This window comes from Crocuta crocuta, unplaced genomic scaffold (assembly GCF_008692635.1).
Source record: "Crocuta crocuta isolate KB4526 unplaced genomic scaffold, BGI_CrCroc_1.0 scaffold219, whole genome shotgun sequence".
Taxonomy (NCBI): Eukaryota; Metazoa; Chordata; class Mammalia; order Carnivora; family Hyaenidae; genus Crocuta; species Crocuta crocuta.
The window spans coordinates 3,574,832-3,592,208 of NW_027551572.1; the positions used below are offsets into that span (position 1 = coordinate 3,574,832).

Here is a 17,377-nt window from a genome sequence, read left to right on the forward strand (position 1 = left end):
TCAAGAAAGTAGGGATAGAAGGATCATACCTTGAAATCATAAAAGCAATATATGAAAGACCCAATGCTAATATCATCCTCAATGGGGACAGAGTTTTCTTCTTAAAGTCAGGAACAAGACAGGGATGTCCACTCTCACCACGGTTATTCAACATAGTATTGAAAGTCTTGACCTCAGCAGTCAGACAACACAAAGATATAAAAGGCATTCAAATCGGCCGGAAGGAGGTTCAACTTTCACTCTTCACAAATGACATGATACTCTATTTGGAAAATAGAGTATTCCACCAAAAAACTGCTAGAACTGATCCATGAATTCAGCAAAGTTGCAGGATATAAAATCAATGCACAGAAATCAGTTGCACTCCTATACACCAACAATGAAGCAACAGAAAGAGAAATCAAGGAATTGATCCCATTTATGATTGCACCAAAACCCATAAAATACCTAGGAATAATTCTAACCATAGAGATTATATACTGAAAACTATAGAAAGCTTATGAAAGAAATTGAAGATGACATTAAAAAATGGAAAAATATTCCATGCTCCTGGATAGAAAGAACAAAAATTGTTAAAATGTCGATACTACCCAAAGCAATCTACATATTCAATGCAATACCTATCAAAATAAGACCAGCATTCTTCACAGAGCTAGAACAAACAATCCTAAAATCTGTATGGAACCAGAAAAGAGCCTGAATAGCCAAAACAATCTTGAACCCAGAAATGGACCCACAAACATATGGCCAACTAATCTTTGACAAAGCTGGAAAGAATAGCCTATGGAAGAAAGACAGTCTCTTCAGCAAGTGGTGCTGGAAAAACTGGACAGCAACATGCAGAAAAAAGAACCTGGACCATTTTCTTACACCATACACAAAAATATACTGCAAATGGATGAAGACCTAAATGTTAAGACAGGAAGCCATCAAAATCCTCGAGGAGAAAGCAGGCAACAACCTCTTTGACCTTGGCCGCAGCAACTTCTTACTCAACACATCTCCAGAGGCCAAGAAAAACAAAAGCAAAAACAAACTATTGGGAACTCATTAAGATAAAAAACGTCTGCACAGCAAAGGAAACAATCAGCAAAACTAAAAGGCAATCAACAGAATGGGAGAGGATACTTGCAAATGACCTATCAGATATAGGGTTAGTATCCAAAATGTATAAAGAACTTATCAAACTCAACACCCAAAAAACAAATAATCAAGTGAAGAAATGGGCAAAGACATGAATAGACACTTCTCCAAAGAAGATATCCAGATGACACATGAAAAAATGCTCAACATCACTCATTAAGGAAATACAAGTCCACCTCACACCAGTCGGAATGGCTAACATCAACAACTCAGGCAACAACAGATGTTGGTGAGGATGCAGAGAAAGATGATCTCTTTTGCACTGTTGGTGGGAATGCAAACTGGTGCAGCCACTCGGGAAAACAGTATGGAGCTTCCTCAAAAAATTAAAAATAGAACTACCCTATGACCCAGTAATTGCCTACTAGGTATTTATCCAAGGGATACAGGTGTGCTGTTTCGAAGGGGCACGTGCATCCTAATGTTTATAGCAGCACTACCAACAATAGTCAAAGTATGGAAACAGCCCAAATGCCCATCGACGGATGAATGGATAAAGAAGATGTGATATATATATATATNTGGATGTAAATTAAAAAATAAAATAAATTAAATAAAAAAATAAAAAAATAACCATCACAAAAAAATTTAAAAAGAACAAGAAACTTCTCCCATCACATATTTTCTTGAAACCCATGGTCTCTGCATCCCTTTGTCTGCAACTGAGTGCTGGTAGAACACAGAGTGAGTGAGTGAGTTAGTGAGTGAATGAGTGAATCCATGAATAAATAAATAGTAAAAAACTTGTTTTCGGGAAACTCCGAAAACAGGTGAATAATATGATCTGACAGCTTCAGGGGGGGGGACACACCTGCCATGATTGTGATTTCATATTGCACAGAATAATACATGTCTGCTAACATGCATTATTGTAAATTATATGTAAAATTGCCCCTGCTTCACATGCTGAAATGATGAGCAACATCAACTTCAGTCCTGTAGATCATGCCTGTCTCCCGGGTGTTCCCGCACTTGGCAGAACTTCCAAATGTTGCCCTGGCTGGAGAGAGGGAGGCAGGGGCAGAACCCGGCACTGGGGGACCCCACCAGGAGGGGCGCCGGGAGGGCCAACGTCTACTGAAGGGGACAGGAAGGCACCAGCAGGCTCTCTGATTCCTTTCTGGGGCACACCGGGAAATGAAGCTGAGCAGAACACAAATTCTCATAAAAGACATTCCTGAGAATAATTTCACATTGAGCGCAATGCCCAAGACAAATACCAAAGCTGGAAGTTACAAACATTTCCACGTGTAGGTTCTCTTGGCTCCCTTTCACCCATGTACCCACACTTTCTATCGACTGGTGCAGCCATCCCCCAGCTAATACATCCAGATCCACACCCCACGGGAGCTTGAATTCCAATTTGGAATAAAACCCTCTCAGGCTGCGACTGCCCTCATTGCTCTTCCGTCATGCTCAGCACGAGGAGCCCTGAGATCCCTCAGCGGTGGGTCCTTTTGCTGAGCTCCGGAACACAATTAGATCTGAAAAGGGGGACCTGGCTCAGGGCCAACAGTGTAGGAGGAGGTGGAAATTGACTTTGAAAGGCAATTAAAGGGGCTGCCTCCCCAAGGTTCAGGTTGGAACCTAAGGAGCTTACTCCCCTCTGAGATGACCCCACCAGGCCTGTGAGGTCTGCAGGTGCTGGGAATTCTTCCTCCCCTCCCTGAACTCTGGGCACCCCTAGTTCTCGGGCTGCCTGGCACTCACAGCCCCAAGATGTCTGCACAGAGAAAAAGAACCAATTCATGAGCTGGTCTTAAGAAGCACGCCAAGGAAGTCTGATAAAATACACATTTATTAGAAATTTTTCAGCAGCATCATTTACATTTGCTTTTCTAATTAAAGTATATTTCAAAAAAAATTACAACAAGCTCTCAAAATACAAGCCACAAATATTTTGAGAACTCAGTAATAAAATAATCAGCAGTACATGTTTCATTCATCCATCCTTCCATCCATCCATTGTTTTAAACATGTGCAATATTAGCACAGAGAGCCAGAAATGCTACTCAGTATGGAACTTGTATATTCCTGCCATGGTTTCTGTTGTGAAGACTACACCCACTATTCAAGAGAAAAATCTAGGCTCTACAGTACATTCCAATACAAGTGTACAATTTATCCAAAAGGACCTTTAAAAAGGCTCAATGAGAACAGTTTCCCTTTCTATTCATGTTCAACTTAGGAAATAAATAGTCATTATAATGATATTTTCACACAGAAACAAAAACCCATTTGAGGCTTTGCTTCACTGATATTTGTTTTGCACCTTACTTGAAGACACAGATTTGGTTTTAGTAATTCAGCTGGTGAGCTCCAGTGTTTGGGATAGGTGACCACCTGAGATGCCAGGCAGGGACAGAAATTGCCCTAAAGTCCATCAAGTGAAAGAGTTCATTCAGTTAGATACGACCTCTTTGCAGGACACTTGTACCTCATGACATGGAATTTTCTAACAGACATCACAAATAAAAATGTTGACTTGACAGCTAGTGAGGTAACATATGTGGAAGTGTTCTGGCTAGACAACACAAACATGCAGAAGGGTGAAATTGCTTTTTCTACCTTCTGCATTATCTGAGGCATCTACAGTCAGACCCAGATGCCTATATTAACACACAGTGCCCTGTATCAATATGCCTACTAATCAGCTTACAGGTAATATAGAACATTAATTAAGTGCTGAGCTGTAAAAATGGACCCAAGAGTGGGGCCTGGGTTTCTTTGCTTGATAATCCTACAGGGATTATGAGTGGTACCTCTTCTTCAGACATGGATAACAGCCCCGAGTCAATTCCTTTCCTTGTTGGATCATTTACTGGAATGATCACCAACCAATTCAGCAGATACTTTTCTCAGCAAATTTAATGATGTGATAATCTTTCCAAAATTTACAAATGTACAGTATATTTATAGCATTACCTTCAGATAGCTTCAGTGCAAAGATATACATATAGTACATTGTGATAATCATTTGTAAAAACATGAGACAGCATAAGTAAAAAAAGGGACACACAAGGCATGGTTTCCATAGACACTTCCAACTACTGGCAAATGGGAAAAAAATATATTTTTTTAATAAAGTACTGAATGTTAACTTTTTCTTCATTTGTTTGTAAAAAATATATGTGCAAAAGTATGTTTCTAATTATCCCTATATCGATGGCATAGCTATACCTCAGAGTCTTCTCTAACAAGGTTTGCGGTGTCCGTAAAAGTGTCTTCCGTTGCAGTGTAGGTTGGCACTGGGTCTCTCCTTGGAGAACTTTTAGCAGGAAGGGACGGAGAGGGAGGGGGAGCCACAGCAGCACCGTCCTTCCGTTCATGCTCCATCTAAGACCACAGGGAAACACCAATCAGCCATTTATTCCCCCCGAATGTGACTGGAAATAGTTTTGTGTGAAGAAAACAAATCTGTGAGTTTGCTCAGAATAATCTGAGTGTATACCCGCCTCAGCCAGGCAAGTTATTGCTACGATAGAATGCTGAATGCCTGTGCAAACAAAATTGCCAACAATTACCTCCGCGTAGATTGGATTTTCAAAGTTGGTGGTTGGTTTCAACTTTCGTTTGAAGATACTCCATTTTGTTGCCTAAATGAACAGGGGAAACAGAAAATCTTCAATAACGGAATTTTTGCATGGATTTGTTTCTCCATGGAGGTTTTTAAAATTTAAGTTTGTTTGTTTGATTGTTTTATTTATTTATTTATTTATTTATTTATTTATTTATTTTTAAATTTTATTTAGAGAGAGACACAGAGAGCACAAGTGGGGTGGGGCAGAAAGAGAGAAAGTTGAAAACCCGAAGCAGCTAACAGCACAGAGCCCAATGCAGGGCTTGAACTCATGAAACTGAGATCATGACCTGAGCTGAAACCAAGAGTTAGATGCCCAAGCGACTGAGTCACCCAGGCGCCCACTTCCATGTATTTTAAAATGTTTTCTTAGTGAAGGAAAAAGCAAATTGGGACCTGGGTCCCTATGACCTGGCCTATGGGTGTGTTTAGTTCCTCCTCAGATAGTCCCTAAACTGAAACTGAAATTCTCTGGGCTCTTTTTTTTTTTTTTATGTTTTATTTATTCCTAGGAGAGAGAGAGAGAGACAGCGTGAGCAGGGGAGGTTCAGAGAGAAAAGGAGTCACAGACTCTGAAACAGGATCCAGGCTCTGAGCTGGCAGTCAGCACAGAGTTCTCTGGGCTCTTTTCATCGAATAATGTCAAAGACTTCCTTGACTTGACAAATATAGTTGACAGAATCTGTGACTATAGAATCTAGAAGCTTTGACAGAGACAGACAAGACATTTCTTCAGGGGCTACTGAAATTTTAAGGGGAAAGCCAGACTGTAACTCTCATTCCCTAAAATGATGTCTTTCTTGATCCTTGGTCAACTCAGGCCTATCCCTTTCCTTCATCATTTCCTTCTGTAATCAAAATAGCAATAGTGATAATAAAAACTAGCATTTATTGAGAACTTACTATGTATCAGGGGCTAGTCTAAAAGATTTACAAGTTTCCCACCTAATCTTCCTGGCAGCTCTGTGAGGTAGGTGCTCTTATGTTAGAAGTAAGGAAGAAGTCACAGCAAACACATATAACTGAATTGCAAGTGAAAGAGTAGGGATTGATGATATGACTCAGGGGATGAGACACGGAAGAACCCAACGAGAAGTCACCATATACTACGGCTGGTGGCCCAGGTCTCGCTGAAAAGCTGGACCAGAAACAGCTCTGGCTGCCAGCTGGAAGGAGACAAAGGAACAGAAAGCAAGGGCCTGGACAGCCTACTCTAGCAGGAAGCTAAAGTAGCCCCTATGTTTTGGGGGCATCTCTTCTCTGTGAAAGTAGGGGGCCAACGTGTGAGGGAGTAGGGAGCACACGACTGCAGGAGAGGACCATTCATTATAACCCACATGTAAGGGAGCACTTACTCTGTACATGGCAGCCACCAAGAAAAAGATAATTACATTCAGGTCAAGAGCCTGACCTCTGGAAGCTTACACTTATGGGATGGGCTACTTGGAGTTAGGCAATTATTAACAAGAGAAATTGGTGATTTTCATTTTTATCTCCTTGGGAAATCTAATGCATGTCAACATGACTTTTGGAAAACAATAGAACCGAGTCACAGGAATTCTTGCTCCTAGCTTTGAGTCCTTTGAGCAGATTTACTGATGAAAGATGTATTTGTGAGCCTCTTTGGCACAATAACATCAACCTAGAGAGAGCCTAACCAAGTGTGTTACTGCTTTGCTGCATTAGCTGCCATCACAGGGCCCGGGAGATAACCGATACAGAGAGATCCCTAGACACAGCATGTAGGACAGACCTTGGAGGGTCTCAGCCTCAACTGATTTAAACAAAACAAAGCAACAACAACAAAACCAAACAAAAAGAGGAAGAGTCAACATACTGCAAAGGTGAAGATGAGAAAGAAAGGGACTATAACTGATGAAGATCCACTCTCATTTGAAAAGTCTTTCAGTGTTCATTTTATTTCTGATGATAGATGTGTAGGTCAGAGGCTGCAGCCTCTTCCTGCTCAGGCTGGGAGGGAGCTCTGTCGAGTGAAGAGGATTGCTAGACTTGAAATGGACTGAAAAGAAAAGTTGAGAATATAAAATAACCTGGCACTGCCTTGGGGTTGAGTCAGATTTAGGGAACACTCAAGAGACATGACATTGTGACATGCAAGACTTGTGACATTCAAGTATTTCAGTGTCTGTAGAAAATGAATCTTCAAAATCCATTTTTTTAAATGTTTTATTTATTTCTAGGAGAGAGAGACAGCGTGAGCAGGGGAGGGTCAGAGAGAGAGGGAGTCACAGACTGAAACAGGCTCCAGGCTCTGAGCTGGCAGTCAGCACAGAGCCCGACGCGGGGCTCGAACCCACGAACCGCGAGATCATGACCTAAGCGAAAGTTGGACGCTTAACCAACTAAGCCACCCAGGCGCCCCCAAAATCCATTTTTAAATGTAGCTTAAAGAAAAAAATTCAGTCCCTTAAAAAAATAGGAAACTGAAAATTACTTTCTAATTTTGTCTGGTGTGTGTGTGCGTGTGTGTGTGTGTCTGTGAAGAAGGAATTAGTAAATGAAATGTGAAAAAGTAGACAGAGACCTTTGTTATAAACTTCATTGCATTAATTTAGTTCAACTTTTATTTTTATCCAAACAAGCAGAATAGGAACCAATTTCTGAGGTGCTGAAAATTCAGTATGACTTCCAAGTTAACTTTGCAGATACCAATTATGCTTATAGATTATTTCGGAAACAAGGATTGTGTAAATAGGTTCCTAACTATCCTTGGATTTATTTTTTTATACTACTTTACAGAAGAAGTCATAGAACCTTAAAACTGAGATATTCCAGGGGCGCCTGGGCGGCTTAGTCGGTTAAGCGTCCGACTTTCGCTTAGGTCATGATCTCGCGGTTCGTGGGTTCGAGCCCCGCGTTGGGCTCTGTGCTGACTGCCAGCTCAGAAGCCTGGAGCCTGTTTCAGTCTGTGACTCCCTCTCTCTCTGGCCCTCCCCTGCTCACGCGGTCTCTCTCTCTCTCCTAGAAATAAAAAAATTAAAAAAAAAAACAAAACAAAACAGATATTCCAGATCCTATTTTTCTCAATTGGAAATGGGGGAGGGGGCTGATTTCTGGGATCATAAGGCATTGGAGGAGTGTGTGACTACTGGCACTTAGTAGACTGGGGCCAGAAATACTAAAATGTCCTGCAATGCGTAGATAAAACTTTGTACCACAAAGAACTATGCCAACAGTGAACCCAATGAGAAACATAAAGACTCCAGAAACCAGCGGTAAAATATTTTGCCCAGAATCAGACAGTTAGATCTTAGATACCTTCATGTGTATCCATTAAAACTAGTAATAGATTATATATTAACACAAAATTCCATATCTAATTTGATTGAATTTCTCTCTGTAGACCTGTCTAAAAATTTCAAAGTGCCTGAAAGCATGGCAGAGAAGCTTCATTAGTGGTCTTTTTTTCTTTTAATCTCCCGTGTTAAACACTGTACCTGGCACACTGAGGGCAATAAATGTTGGTTGGATGGATAGATGGACTGATGGAGAGTATGAGTTAGTGCCATCTTGTGGTGAATATAGGCAATAGCAGTAGAGCTAAGAACAGTACATTATTCAGGGGACAAAGATGTACACTGTAGAAAAACTGCATTACATGAAAAAGGAAAAGGTCTTCTATATGTGTGATTGAAACAGTGAGATCTTTACTCTAAGGCATTCTCTAAAATCAGGGAACTCTAGTCTGAAGAGTCTAGATCTTGAAACCCGTTGCCCTTCTCTTCCATATGGTCTCCCACATCACAAGGAATATCATATCATTCCCATCTTAAATCAATACTACAAATGTGGCTTTAGTTAGTGGAAAAACTTCAATTTATTTGTATTTAAAAATCATCTTTATTAACTGCCTACCTATCTTGGGTCCATGAGCCTGTAAGAGTCTCCTCTAACATTAGTAAACCCAGCAATTCCTAAGCCCTTTGCAAACCCTGTATCATTTCAGTAGCCAGACACTGTTACCTGAGTTGCATCAGCACTTGGGGAAGCCGGACTTGCATCTGGAGCTATTTCAGAAGGGTTTATGGGACTTCCATAGTTCTGGTTATCCACATTTCCAGATACAGTTACCTGCATGCATTTTAAAAGATATTATCCAGTTTTGAAAGAATTTTTGCTGTGAAGTTTCTTATCAACTCTTTGGTTCTCTTTACTGCCTGACATGGTCAGGCACTATTTGTCTTAATAGGAGACCAATCCCGTGCTCTAGGACTAAACACCGTTCCCAACTCCCCAAAATCAAGAGCACTAACCACTATGTCATCTATCTCATGCCTTAGTCCTGGGAGGCAAACACATCCGTCACGGTCACACTATCACTTAGTAAACACAATTTTACTGTGTTCTCTTTGTTCCCTTCTCCCCACTGTTGGCCATAGTTTTAGACAAACAACTCTGGTTGTATGCTGGCAGTCAAATCCTAGAGGAACCGCATGAATTATTCCCAAACTCATCGGAGAACTGAGACTCTCATATTTGGATACTTAGGATAAAATTACTAATCTGAGATGACTGCTTACAAGAGGTTGGATTTTTGAAACAAGAGACATAATGTAATTAATACTCCTCTAGACATTTTCTATAATATTCATGTGATCCCAAGTTTCCCTCCTAAGCCAAATTACCGTGAATATATAATGAACAAATTACAAGGTAAAAATTCACTTCTTCCTGTATTTTGACATTCACTGTTTCATTTCTTCTTCAATGTGAATGTATTTGTAAACATGGCCTCATTTTATTTCGAGTGAAAATGGCAAATGAAATGCCACATCTATTTTACCATGTGATCCAATTTTTGCTATCTGGATATCGAAGGTTCAGGCAAAATGCTTTCAAGATCCAACTGTTTCTGATCTTAAGAAAGCTATTTATAAAATAAACCTTTCTATATTTAAAAGGTGCCATATCTTATGATTTCAAAAGAAGTTTAGGTATTAACCATGAATCTGTATTTCGCTGAGGCTGTAGTTGTTTCAACAAAGGAAGTCAGGCTAATAGCTGACGGGCACTAGAAGTCGCGTGGGAGCTACTGTTCTAGGTCCAGGGAAAAGATCTTTCCTTTCATCTACCCACCTATGTTACCTCCCTGCTCCTCTTAAAGATGAGTGAGTAACAGGGCTGCACTGAAGGAAGTTTAGATACCTGCCCACCAACTTTCGTGCTTTTACACTTTTCAACTGCTCTCTTCCATTTGAGGGAAAGTTAGGAGAACCCTATGAGGGCATTGTTCAATGGCACAAGATTCCGCGGTAGCAGCACCTGAAATAAAGGGCTGTGATTTCTCACCTGGGTTGGCTGAGCCACTTTGACATCACTGTCCCTGGATGCATACATGGGGTTTTCAAATATGATGGGCTGCTTCCCCATCTCCATGCCAAAATGTTCACTCTGACGGAGAAAAGAAGTAACTGGTTTACACAGATAGGAAGGTGCCCTCCTCACACCTGGAGGTATACTAGGTGCTATGCCAAATTTATCCAAAAAGAACTTCAAGAAAAAGCCAGGAGACACAAGGCCTCCAGATGGCAAACATCACATGAAGTAACAAATGCACTAGCTCATCACATCAAGAAAACAGAAACTCTATACCCACGTTCTCCTTGGCTGTTTAATACAAATATTCACTTGGGGATTAGGTTTGCACAGCAGAGAAGAGGGCCGCTGGTGGAAAAAAGAGCAGAGAGGAGGAGAAGAAGGAGAGGGGAAAGAAGAAAGAATGGATACTATTGTACTTTTACACAGAGGTTAAACATGAAAGGTTTGGGAGAAAGGCAAAATATTGAAAGTTATTTTTCAGTACTGGTTATAGAGACAATACTACTAATCCTCTCATAAGGTAGCCATGTGGTCCTCACAAGAGGTATTACTAGGATCCGTTTTATAGAAGGGGACAATGAGGGTCAGAGTGATCAAGCTCCATGCCTATTATTATATCCTTAGACAGTAGCAGAGTCGTGATTTGAGCCAACCACTGCATCTAAAATCTAAAAGTGCAATTTTATTACTAATATTTTAGAGACCTTTCTGCAAAAAAACTAATGTTTCCTAATTTTGTAAAGACTTTATTTTGAGAAGCATACGGCTTCATTTTTTTTTTCTAGGTTAATTTTATTTTCTATAAAAAGTGTTCTTTTTATATTACAGTAAACATGACAACTTTCAAATAACCAGTCTGCAGCCACACTCACCATCACCACTGATGTGTCAATAGCAGACTCGGGCCCAAAACCAGACACTCCAATATCCATGTTAACGTCCGCTCCCGATCTGAAGGTCACCCCATTTCCATTTTCAGAAGATTTAACTAGACTGCTTAGGCTGAAAAAAAGTAATTGAAACAGTGTACGATTTTTTAAGCCACCTTCTGCAATAGTACCCTCTCCTCCATATTGCTAAAGGTTGCTTAAATGAAATGCTCAACTCCTATTCTGAATTTACACATCGAATATGGTAAAAGTTGCCTTAGCTACACAGGAGCGTTAAAGCACATTCCTGAATGCTTGAGATCTAAGAGAGGGCCAACTTGGCACTTGCAGGCATAAGGCCTGGTCCAACCCACAGACTGTGCTCCAGTCTAACCTACACCCACCAGTGGGCACAACCATTTGGACTATAAAATGTGATTTGCACTCAGGCTTAAAGAAGCATTCAGTTAAGAGGTTGTGATTTGAAATGATGGCTTTAAGTCTACTACTTTTTGTTTCTGCAGAATAAGTAAGCTGCATGCAGTGCTTAAAAAACCTAAATTATTCACATGGTCACATCACCCAAGCTTCTAAAATCAATATTCCACATAATGAAACTGACCTTGGTAGCTTGGGCAGAGAAGGCAAAAGGGAGCCAGTTCTCCTGTAGTGGAAAAATCCTAATGCTGCCAATGCTCCAACTATGATGATCAGGATGATTGTCAACAGCACAGCCACTGCTGCCATCAATGAGGGAAGAAGAAGTGACCATATCAGCATGTGGAAAGGGAAAGAAACCAATAGACTTAAGAGTGGAAGCTGAGGGCAGGACCAATCATTCTTCAAACACTGAGTTAAACAGAATTTAAACAGCATTCAACGTAGGAGCTGTGAAGCATTTCCAGGTTGCTTATATTCTTCTTTTTCTTTTCTTCTTCTTCTTTTTTTTTAATGTTTAGAGTGCAAGAGGGGTTGGGGGGACAGAGAGAGAGTGAAACAGAAGATCCCAAATGGGCTTTTTGCTGATAGCAGTAAGCCCAATGCAGGGCCCAAACTCACGAACTGTGAGATCATGACCTGAGCCAAAGTGAGACACTCAACCGAGCCACCCAGGCGCCCCCAGATGACTCAAGAATCTTAACACTTACTTGTTCCTGGAGGGACGCCTTTTGAAAGCCCTATTTCACAATATTTTCCCATGTAGCCACTGGGACATCTGAAAGTGAAAGGAGAAATTGCTCACAAGCTGTGGCCTTCTTAGGCTTCCACCGCTATTGTACAAGCACATCTTGAGGTAGAGAGAGGTTTGACTGAGCAAATTACATGTGGGATAATCAGTGCATCCTACACGATTTTTGCTTTTTCTGCCAAGAAATGATGAGTAGGAAGAACAATGATCTGACTCTGAAATACACTTTCAATGGTGTGGCTATGACACCAGCAAGGTCATCAGATAAACATATTGGTGTCTACTCTACGGAATTCTCCCTTCGAGAATAAAAATGGAAACCAAGATTGTATTCTTCCCTCTGATATGTTTCCATTAAATACTTTTTAAAGACCTCCATTTATCTTGCTCCATGTTAGAGCTTTCTCAAAAATTCTTTTTTTTTTTTTTTTTCCCCCCCATCTCTTGAGCCCAGTCTCTGCTCCTCACAAGTGCTTGGGCTGACTCAGCTCTGCTGACAGCTGGTCTCTCACACTCCAAGTGTAATTAACATCAGGTGAGTAGAGAAATGGGGCTGTCACTTCTCTAATCCCTGTTACAGTTGGCTCACAGTCCTGTGGCATCTCCTGGGGACTTGTTGAAAATGCAGTATCCCTGTGAATGAGATGATTCTTACGCACAGTATATACAGGTTGAGAAGCACTGCCTTAGTTTTCCATGGACTCTACCAAGGGAGGGCAAGCTGGTCAAGATGTGAAAATTAGTGAACTGGCAAGGCTCCTGTACTTGTTTTTCTGGCTACTTTGTCTCAAATTCCCCCAAGGCCTATTGCTCGGACCTCAACATTCAGACTTACTTGCATTTGGGGAGGTCATTCTCATCAAAATAGCAATTTCCTCCGTACATACACCTGCAGGGGGGGGGCATGTTGGTAGGACTTTCGATGGCTGCAGAAAGGGAAAGCCATGCATGTGTTAGTCAGCCACACTCAGCAGAGCACCCAAACCATGCAAATGTGCTTCACGCCCAGGGTCAGAGTGGGGAGTGGATGGGGACGGGGCAGCTAATTAGTCTCCCCATCAAAACGTTACCTTCCACTTAAGGCAGACGAATTTCCTTATCAATAAGAAGGTCTTGGAGAGTAACACACATTTGGTAGAAAGAAAGGCAATTTATAGCTCCCCCCCCACCCCCACCCCACCATGGAGAGATGCTCCCCACTCCAGAACATACATTAACATTGGAAGAAACTTGTGGTAAAGGAATCTCTTAGGACATTCACGTTCTCATTTGAAGTTTTCAGAATTCTCCTCTGCAAGCCCAGTGAAACACAAGAGTTCAATCTGGGCACACAACACACTTCATCTGAAGGCTCCAAAGCATCAGGGACCCATCAGTCAAGCGACAATGCAGATACACAGATGCCTGATAGCTGGTTAGAGATGTCCTATTTTTTAAGTCCTCCAAACCTGCCCTTGCTCTGGATCCCTGCTCCAGCTCAGCCCCCCACGTCCTCCCGGGATGTGCCTGATGGGGTTGTTAGTGTCTTCATGTCTTATACCTAGGAGATGCTCCGTAGGTATTTGTCACATGTGTGCTTATTTAAGGAGCTCGACTACCCTCTTGGCTTAGTCCCTCAAAATTCATTTTATCAGAGAGACCTTCTCAGAACTCTCTACCTAAAGGCAACCCAACTTCCACCCTTCCCTCATCCCTCTTACTCTTTCATTATCTCCTTTTGCTTTTACAATCTGACATTATATATTGGTGTGGGGTGTGTGTCTCTATTTAGAATCTCTATTAGAATATAAACTCCATAAAAGCAAGGAATCTGTTTTGTTCACTTTCATTATCTCTAGCACTTAGTGCCTAGCATATAGTAGGCATTCAATAAATACTTATCAAATTAATAAATTTAACACCAAACCAAGACCCCATATAGAACAGCTACCACCATTATCATGCTTGCTTTGGTTAAAGTTCATTTGGGAAACAATGTAAATGAGGAAAGTAGCAGATGAAGTAAGATCATGGACAACACCACCCATGAGAGGGAAATTGTAATAAATGTCAGGACCATCTGTCTATAACATAGAACAAATGTCAAAAGCTTTAAATTGTTTGGCTCAAAATACTGCTAAATATTGTAATCCTGCCAATATTTCACCCTAGCCTTGGGATGAGAGGCAGGATAGGGGAAGAGAAGCGGGAGAAGCCATTTTTTTCCTCCCTGATTCATTCTCTAAACCTGCCAAATTTTCGGCCTGGTTCAGAGTCAAAAGTTGGTGCCTTGTTTAACTCCTTGCTCCCCCTGGTGGCCAAAAGTGGCTAAGCATAGTCTCATCTGCTAAAACGGAGGGATGGGAACCATAAAATGGGCTACTAAGAAATAAAAACAAGGATGTGAGCCACAAAATGGGCTGCTAGCAAATCGCAGGATGATTTTTTTAATGAGAATTATCAAGAATTGGATACTACTTAGGGACACTAGTTATTTCCCATGACTTATATACACTCTTTATGAAGAAAGGTCTCGGCAGTCATAGATCATCCACAGCATTTGGGATGAGAAATGAACCACTGCTTCCTTATTCCAGCTTCCATCTCCCAACAATGTAAGGTGGCTTTTTAAATGTAGCCCTTTTTCACTTGTCAAAACTTCAAAATGAGCATGTGAGGAAAAGAACGATCTTCCTATCACCTTCCCATCTGTACTGGATAAAGTCCCCCACCTCAGGAACCTGGTTCCCCACTTGAGGAACCCCAGCTAAAGCCAAATGGAGTCTGGGGCAACAGACATCCAGTATGGGGTATAAAGAAAGGAGATAGAGACCTTATAGAAAACCCACTCTTCCAAATATCCTTAGAAAACAACACAATGGTAGATGTGGGGGCACTGGATTTATACTCTACAGATCCTAGCAAATAATTCTCAGCAATCACTGGAACACAAGTTCTGTTTGGCTCCCTAAGTCCCAGTCAGCTCTGTTCATATTTCCCCATCTCTCATCCCTCCTTCAAGCCACCCCCAACTCTATCCTGCAAAGGACCCACAGGGATTTTTCCAGGCTCCTGAATGAGGTGAAGCACAGGTAGGGAACATACTGAAGGCAGAGGAGCATTCCCAGACCCCCATGGCTGCCCAGACAGGGCCCCTACCTGCGTTACAATCAGTGATGCTCCCTGCTATAAAGGTGGATCCTTGGGGACAGGCACAGCTGTATCCTCCCGGTCTCAGGAGGCAGAGGTGACTGCAGACATTTTTGCAGCGGTTGGGCACTAGAAAGCACATGAGAACAGTGGTTAGGGTCTGAAAAGGGAATGAGTACACCAACCAAAATTAAACCCATTGACTGAGTTGTGGCCCTGCCAGATAATATCAGAGCCCAAGCAGCATCCCAGAACCTTCAGGCCACATGCCACCTAGCTAATCACCTCATTTACACGACATCTTATCTCCATTGCACACCCCCAAAGTGGCACAGCCTCCGTCCTACTTCTATACCAGTCACACTGTCTACTGGCATCACTTATCTCCTCCCTCACAGATTTGGAAGGTAGGTGTCCAGTTCATTGCATGACCACAAAAACTAATCAACAGAAATCAACTTGAGATAGTTCAAAAGACCAGTAAGACCCTATTATTATGTCAAGATATCATCACCTAAATTTGGATAGATCATAATGTGTCCAACTCCTATATTAGATATGATATCCACCCCACCCTCACAGGGGTACTTTCTTCTGGGCTTCAGTTTCCTTACTTGAAAGACAAGGGAATTTAGACCTGTGATTATCAGAATCACCTGGGAGCTATGCACAACTATTGATGCCCAGTCACAGAAACTCATATTTGAATTGGTCTAGGATGCTACAAGTGTTACCATTAAAATCTCCTCAAGTAATTCTAGAGTCTTCTGAATTCTACCTTAGTATATATTATGATTTCTCCAAGGTACAGATGATCTCTAAATTTCTTCTCAGACGGGGCGCCTGGATGGCTCAGTCGGTTAAGCATCCGACTTCGACTCAGGTCATGATCTCACGGTTCGTGAATTCGAGTCCTGCGTCGGGCTCTGTGCTGACAGCCAGCTCAGAGCCTGGGGCCTGTTTTGGATTATGTGCCTCCCTCGCTCTCTGACCCTCCCCTGCTCATGTTGCCTCTCTCTCTGACCCTCCCCTGCTCAGAAATAAAAGACATTAAAAATAAATAAATTTCTTCTCAAACTAACATTCTGTGATCCTGATTCTCTGTCATCCAATCAGTAACTACAGACAAGGAAATGGCTATAAAAATAAGAAGCCATATTCCAAAGTCTCACTCAAAATCTGCCCCATTACCATTTCCTCAGCTCTCTAGAGAAGAGCTTTTCAAACTTGAATGTAATACAAATCACCTGGAGAATTTGATTCAAAAAGGTTGGGTGAGGCCTTGCATTTTTCACCAACTCGCACAGGATATCACTGCTACTGGTCCACAGCCCACACTTGAGCAGGACTTCTCGAATGTAGTTCCTGAACCAGCAACATTAGCATTAGTTGGGAACTTGTTAGAAATGCAAATTTTAGGCCACCTCAGGCATATCAAATCAGGAATTCTTCAAGTAAGGCCCAGCAATCTATAGTCAACATGCTATTTAGATCATTCTGATAGATGTTAAAATGTGAGAACTATTGGTCTAGAGTAAATGTTAATCTGGCACAGCTGATCTAGATTTCTGGCCTACACGGCGATCAGCACTCTCCAAAGGGAGTCCAGCTGACTCCAGATTTTCCACTGACTCCTAGGTAGCTTTCTCTACCAAGGCCAGAGAGGGGGTTCACCATGTGTACTGTGCCCTCCCTTCTTGCCTTTAAAACTGCCCAGTATGAGAGCCCCAGGAGCATGGAGGACTTAAGAGCTGTTATATTGGTGGGGTTCCCTATATGTGAGATGAAAATAAAATCTCACCATAGTTTTGGAGATTAAATGAGTAACAGATATCTGGGTTAACCCTCGAAGAGAGAATCTGAGTTACAGAGCTTAATTAAAGTCTATTTCCTTTCCTCACTTCAAAAATTTCTGTTCCCTTTTATCTTCCTTGATCAGTGATGAAGGATGAATCAGAACACAGGTAACCTGGTGAAGCAGGACTCACAACTAAGAAAATGGGAGAGAGGGGAGGGGGTAGAAATGCATATGTCTGACAATTTTAAACTGAAGCTCACAAAGCTCAGGATAACTTGACGAGCCTGATGTTCACAAAACCCATTGTAACCCACCTGACACCCAGCAAG

At 41.6% G+C, this 17,377-nt stretch overlaps 1 protein-coding gene across 1 annotated transcript in view; it reads right to left on the minus strand.

Moving 5' to 3' along the window:
* Positions 1-2,923: 2,923 nt before the first annotated feature.
* Positions 2,924-17,377, minus strand: part of LRP2 (LDL receptor related protein 2) — a 195,441-nt gene continuing 180,987 nt past the window's right edge. Inside the window, exons 71-79 of the mRNA XM_077751078.1 lie at positions 15,260-15,379; positions 12,957-13,047; positions 12,081-12,148; positions 11,555-11,672; positions 10,936-11,065; positions 10,034-10,135; positions 8,708-8,815; positions 4,668-4,739; positions 2,924-4,479 (exon numbers count right to left, since the gene is read on the minus strand). Of these exons, the coding sequence (XP_077607204.1) occupies positions 4,318-4,479; positions 4,668-4,739; positions 8,708-8,815; positions 10,034-10,135; positions 10,936-11,065; positions 11,555-11,672; positions 12,081-12,148; positions 12,957-13,047; positions 15,260-15,379 (971 nt within the window). The 3' untranslated portion in view covers positions 2,924-4,317. The remainder of the gene's footprint in view (positions 4,480-4,667; positions 4,740-8,707; positions 8,816-10,033; positions 10,136-10,935; positions 11,066-11,554; positions 11,673-12,080; positions 12,149-12,956; positions 13,048-15,259; positions 15,380-17,377) is intronic.